The following is a 6631-nucleotide window of genomic DNA, read 5'->3' on the forward strand; positions in this document are numbered from 1 at the left end:
TGGCGAATGTTCTAGTTCTTACTAGATGAACGGATGAACGGATGAACCCCACATGAAGCAGAAGCCAACAAGAGGAGACCAGTACGGAAGAAGATACGTCCCGTAAAATTAAGAGACTTTGTTGAATTGTAATTTTGTGTTTGTAATTCTGTACATTTTAATTAAGTTATTGTTATTGGTTTATTGTATGTGGTTATTGTTCGGGACGAACAATACTAAGGAGGGGGCAGTGTTGCGTCATCGAGGTCACGTGACTGGTGTGGCGCTTTCTAGTTTCTAGAACTATCTTGTTCTTTCATGAATGCTCTAGTACTTACTAGATAGGGTAGGCTGGTATATATAAGAGGGTGACGGAAGGTAATGTGTGTGTGAAGATAGTGAGTAATTGAACTGCAGTCAGAGAGCACGAGAGACGTTACAGCGTTTGTTTAGCGCGATTGTTGAAGTTGAGTGTATCGGTAAAGTTATATTCGGAAAGAATAAACCAGTTTTATTAAGAAAGGACTTGTGTCGCTCAAGTTTCGTCGGAACGAAGTTACGGAAAATCAATTAACAAACGGAGACGTGACACCCCCGATGAAGGCTCCGGCAAGAGGTCCAAAAGCTTGCAAATAAAAGTATTTTAACCTAAAGAAAAGTCCGTGTATAATTCTACAAATTATAATATTCGTTAAATGCACTGATGTAAGATCAATTCATTGCAAATTTATCCTGAAAGCTTTCTCGTTTGAAGATGCGGTTTAAAAAAAACAAACAATGTATAAACTTACTAAAAGCGTCAAACTACAGCTATTATAAATATCTTTCTAGCCTACATATATATATTTGTTTTAATAGAAATCGAAAATTTTTCGAGTACTTAGACCTTTTCTTGAAATGTTCAAGAAGCAAATAACTTAGGATTCTTTATTCCAAACCATTCCTTGTGCGTGTATTTTGCTTTGTATCGTTATATGTAAGTCTATATTTACCATAACACTTTTGTACTGTAACTAATGAAAGCGTTTAATACTTTGAAAAACAACAACAACAAAGAGCATTCATATCTTAGCATTTAAAACGCCCCCGCCCCCAGTGGCTCAACAGTAAGTAAGTGGGCTTATAACACTAAAAATCGGGTTTTGATACCTGTGGTGGGCACAGCACAAATATCTCAGTATGTAGCTTTGTGCGTAATAACTAACAAAGGCATAAAACGATACTGTATTTGATTAACAAGTATGGTGTTCATATGGTGCAAAAGATGTGCTCCGTACTATTGAGCCGTGAACGCGCTGTAAGAATGGTATTTTTAATCACATTCGGTCAGATAAGAGTAGCCCAAGCGTTGGCGGTGGCTGTTATTGGCTTGCTACTTTCCCCTTAATTCGAAATTAAGGACAATTGTACATAGATAGCCCTTTGTGAAGACGTACACGAAAACCTCTTCTTGCATTACATCCTGATGGTATGTATGATACGTATGTTTCATGGCAAAACCACATCGGGCTGTCTGCTGTGTCCACCGAGGGGAATCGAACCTTTATTGTAGCATTGTGAATCCGTAGACTTACCGCTGTCCTACCGGGAGACATTACATCCTGAAGCCTCTAGGTGAATGACAGAAACTTAATATGGTTTGTCATTGTATATAATGTGTACTGATCAAAGCGAGTTCGTATTTTGCTCGTTAAAAACAAAAAACTCTAACCATTACTCGTAATGTTCAAAAAGCCGAATTTTCAATACTATAATCAGTAAATGCTTAAACAACTGAAAGTACTTAAGTTATACATGATTTTAAAATTGTCTATGGAGGCAGTAAATTTAAGTGAGTTTAAGAAAAAGCTGGATAAGGGTGTGAATCATAAGGGCTGGCTTTAAGTTTTATTTATTTTAATTTAGTTTAGAGGATGTAACAGCCGAGATGGACCAATAGGTCCCATGTTGTCCCAAAACGTTATGATATGTTATAAAAGGAATATCACTTATTATCATATCTGCACAGAAGAAATTATCTTACGTCATATCGTGCCTGTGTCAACTGATTATACATGAAAACTAAAATTATTTAAAAGCCCGAATTATGAAATATGAATGAGATATAAATCAGTGTTGATGGTCTAAATCAGTTCAAAAGAGAGAGAAAATACATATATAAAAGCGTTTAGTGCGCGCCATACTACACATCAAATATGTATTCCCCAAACCAGATTGTTTTCCTAGTGCAGGCTAGTAAATGGTAACATGCAAGATACTTATTAGGCCCAAATCCTTGATAGTATTGCAATAACATGCAAGATACTTATTAGGCCCAAATCCTTGATAGTATTGCAGTAACATGCAAGATACTTATGAGGCCCAAATCCTTGGTAGTATTGCAGTAACATGCAAGATACTTATTAGGCCCAAATCCTTGATAGTATTGCAATTTGTGGCTTATTCGTTATTACCGGTAGCGTGGCCATGTTGTAGTTAAGAGTAATACTAGCAGTAATAATGCAACATATTCACACAATGAGACTTGTGTGTTCCTGATTACTGCACCTGTTCAATAAAAATAACATTTCGGAAATATTTTTGCTGATAAAAAAAATAAACAGGCAAGAATATTCCAGTGTTACTAGAGCCCACCTCGTGCCAATTTTAATTCTCCATAAACCGTACATAGCAGCCCCCTATAAGATATGTAATATCATCACATCTATATTTATCTACCGTACGTGTGAGGTTTCAAAATGCATTACCTCGCTATCCCTCGAGTGTATCCATAGTCTGTATCCAGACAAGAGGTTAGGCTCGTTGTTGACGTCAATAAGAGCCATTTCTGCCGCCGGTTGGCAACCTTGTCCACCCAACCATCCGCCGGTGCCATTGATCGGATAGACGACGGCAATGTCTAAGTCCTTCGTCTCTTCCTTTATTTTGCGCTTATCGTTCCTCAACGTGCTTAAACCCTCGTTAAAGTCGACATTGAAGAATATCACAACCAATAAAATAAAATGGCGCATGATCCTCCAGTGGTTCGTTTACCACACAAAAATAAGATCATTAAAAATTGCAATGTATCATCAGTTTCTATTTATGTAACAGATGTCGTTTGACCACCACTACCACTCTAGGTTTTTCAACGGTCGAGCTCACATAGTCAAGAATTACAGACCAGTGCGCAGCCAGTTATCGATCGAACTAGCTTACGTCAGTATTCTATATTAGTATATAGATGTAAGAATACAGTTATACAGGGTTAAGCGTAGTTCCTTCTGGTCATTTACTTTAGTATAGTGCGCGGTAATTTATATATATATATATATATATACTACGTTTTCAACAACAACTTATTTTCTATACGTCTTTCAAAAACTGTCGTATATTATATTAATGACATGAGTTAAAGGTTCACACGATATACAAGAGTTTCGATTTTCAATGAAGTGATCAAAATATCTCGTGTAAGTCTTATATAACGTTTACCATTAAGGATTAGGCCGTTTTGCTTTTTCAAAAACCAGCATTATATGATCTTTGTAAGGATTCCCAGTTCATGCACATCCCGTTACCGCAAAAACGAGCTCCGCACTTTGGGGTCGTAGATGGGCTATAAGAATGATGGTCAAATCTCACTCTTTGATCAGCCAAGTGTATTTCAAGAGATGTCGGTAGGTGTTGTTGACTACCTGCCTTTTTACTAATCTCTCAGTTCAAAAGTGGAGACGTCTATATGTAGCTAGCCCTTTCGTAGCTTTGCGCGGAAATTCTAAATACAGTAACAACTTATCACTGCTATGCAAGGTCTACCCCAGCTATCTGAAAATCTATCGTTTTCTTACCATTATATTTTAAAAGAGTTCAGGTTATATGCTTTACAGTCAGAAAGTTGTTTTATAATAAATATAATATTAGGTTCAATAACTTATAAACGAAACACCATTACTTTTTCTGTTTCAAGGTTTTTGATACTCAACATACATTCAATTAAGTTTACTAGTACGAACAGTTCTTCTTTTCTATTTAATCATAAGTTTTTTTTGGAAATACGATTAACCAAGCTCGAATTTGCCACCATTATTTTGAGTTCTTACATGACTGAAATCGTTATCACTCCTAGCAAAACGTGACACAACACACAAAAACTGAATTATATTTATTAAATCATGATTGTAGCTGCTATTTCCTTTGATTCATTTTACAAAAACTTTGCCTTTTCTGTAACTTCCGGCCCCAACCACCAAGTGGTTAAATATAATATTTACTTTTGTTTAAACAAAAACTCTAATCAAAGGAGAATTAAAATTGGCATTCATTATTTGTTTGTCTTTTCTGTTTCACAATTTTTTTTTGCTGACCGTATACTAAAAAATTTAGAGGAAATCTTTAAAACAGGTTAATCATCGTAAGTTACAGAAAATACCTATAAAGGCATTTTTGGGGTACATCATATTCTGTGTAAATCTTATCTATGTCCAGTGTCGTAGCCAGGCGCAATGACAAACTCAGAGGGCGCCAGTACATTGTAATCATTTTCAGTTTTTGTTATCATTTATTGCTGTTCCTTGTTAATTCATAAGCGAATTCACTCCTGAAAAATTCGTTGATATCCGACAACAATTCAGTTATAATTCTTATTTTATTAATACACGAACGATTAACATTGCATCGATCAATAACAATTTATTTGAAATGTGACGAATCTGAATAATCCACGTCAGCGGTATGCAACCGTCGATACGATAAAAAACACAAAAGCCGAAAGCATAAGTACAAATATATTTTATTTTATAAATATTGATTTACAGCAACTATTACTTCGGTTACCTAATATTTTTATACATGAGTACATGGAAGTATTCAAGTTCGAAAAAATTATTTAAGTTCGAAAAGAGTAAAAAGAGGCATTATTTTATTTTTTTAAAGCAGATTTTTAGAGGGCGCATTTTTTGTTATGAGAGAGCGCATTGCGCCCTTTCGCGCCCCCGTGGCACGGGCACTGTCCATATCACTTCTCTCCTAAGCTTTCCGTCGATATCTTACAAACATAATTACTCCACCTCCTGTTTTATTAACATGGTCTCAGCGGAAGATCTTAAAACCTTCCAATAAAGATCTAAGTAATTTTTACCCAAGAATCAGAAATATCAATGACATCGAACATGCCTGTGACACCAAAAACCTTTTTCTTGAGCATCTTGTTGCAAAAACGTTTAGTATTAGCTAAGCTTATTTTCACTGAACTTCATATAAGCTTAGCTAATTAATCTATATTCTTCATGTCTTGTATAATTTTTGACATAATTATCTATTTAGTTTAAATAGCTTTGGTATTCCAAATTATATTTGGTAAACAGGTGTTACGTCTGTGTTCGTTTATTAATTTTCCGTAGAAATTCTTTCCAAGAAACTTCTGCGATACAAGTCCTTTCTTAAATAAAACTAGTTTGTTCTTTCTCAATTCAACTTTGCAATACACTTAATTTCCACAGTCACTTTAACTTAACACACGCTATAATTCACAACGATTCACGCACTTTACTTACGGTGCCTACCGCCCACTTGACTCGATTATTCATGTCTACATCTTCAATCTCTCTATCTGCAACTATTATTGCTGTCACTTTATTTGCCGGCTTATGTACTATAAAAGCGCACATCTAGATTGCACTCGCCTCTTCGTCAATATTCTAGATACTCATCACGTGTTACCAGCCTCACGTGACTTCCGGTGTCGTAACACTGCCCCTTCCTTAGTATTGTTCGTCCCGAACAATAGCCAATTAAATTAAACCAATAGATAATTAACAATAATTTAATTAACTGTACAGAATTTACAAACACTACAAACACGAAATTAAAATTCAACAAAGTCTCTTAATTTTACGGGACGTATCTTCTTCTGTACTGGTCTCCATCTCGTTTGCTTCTGTTTCACGTGAGGTTCATCTGCTCCATCGGGAATAGTCCTATTATCGGTAATAGTCACATCAGTGGTAGTAGCTTCATTAAGGGCTTCACTGTTTCCCTTCTCAAAACTGGGTAGAATTTTTTCTTAGACAGTGGCTTTTTCAGGTGACACGTCTTCCGCAGCGTCGTCTGTTTCGTTGTTCACTTCGTTCCAACTGAAATGTCCTGGACCGTGATAACACCAAAGTCTGTTGGCATGCATCACTATTGGCTAGCCTCGCCAACCACATTTTATTCGGAAAGTCACGTCTGAGAGACGATCCACTATGTCATATGGGCCTTCGCATGGAGAACACAACTTAGGAGACTTCCCTTTGGTCTTCCTGGGATTATACAACCACGCCTTGTCTCCTGGTTCAAAGCTGACTTCATTAGATCTCTTATCATAAGATAGCTTCATCGAATCAGCAGAAGTTTTCAAGTTTGAACGCACTTGATGGTGAATATTATCCATCATTTCCGATAACACTTTCACGAATTCTGACACATTTTTCGGCAACTCTTCATAAGGTGGGCGTCCCGTTAACAGATCCACTGGCAACCGAAGTTCCCGACCAAACATCAACTTTGCTGGTGTGTATGCAATGGATTCATGCTCTGCTGTTCTATGGGCCATCAACAGTGGAGGGAGTAAGACATCCCAGTCATCTTGGCGGGTATTACAAAACTTTGCCAATTCCTGTCAAAATGTACA

At 36.5% G+C, this 6631-nt stretch overlaps 1 protein-coding gene across 2 annotated transcripts in view; it reads right to left on the reverse strand.

Moving 5' to 3' along the window:
- Positions 1-3110, reverse strand: part of LOC106457607 (gamma-aminobutyric acid type B receptor subunit 1-like) — a 46235-nt gene extending 43125 nt beyond the window's left edge. For both annotated transcript variants that reach the window (XM_022383602.1, XM_022383603.1), the window contains exon 1: positions 2727-3110. In XM_022383602.1, coding sequence (XP_022239310.1) covers positions 2727-2990 — 264 coding nt within the window. In that variant the 5' untranslated portion in view covers positions 2991-3110. The remainder of the gene's footprint in view (positions 1-2726) is intronic.
- Between the last annotated feature and the right edge of the window lie 3521 nt (positions 3111-6631).

The sequence above is a fragment of the Limulus polyphemus genome, unplaced genomic scaffold (genome assembly GCF_000517525.1).
Source record: "Limulus polyphemus unplaced genomic scaffold, Limulus_polyphemus-2.1.2 Scaffold351, whole genome shotgun sequence".
Classification (NCBI taxonomy): domain Eukaryota; kingdom Metazoa; phylum Arthropoda; class Merostomata; order Xiphosura; family Limulidae; genus Limulus; species Limulus polyphemus.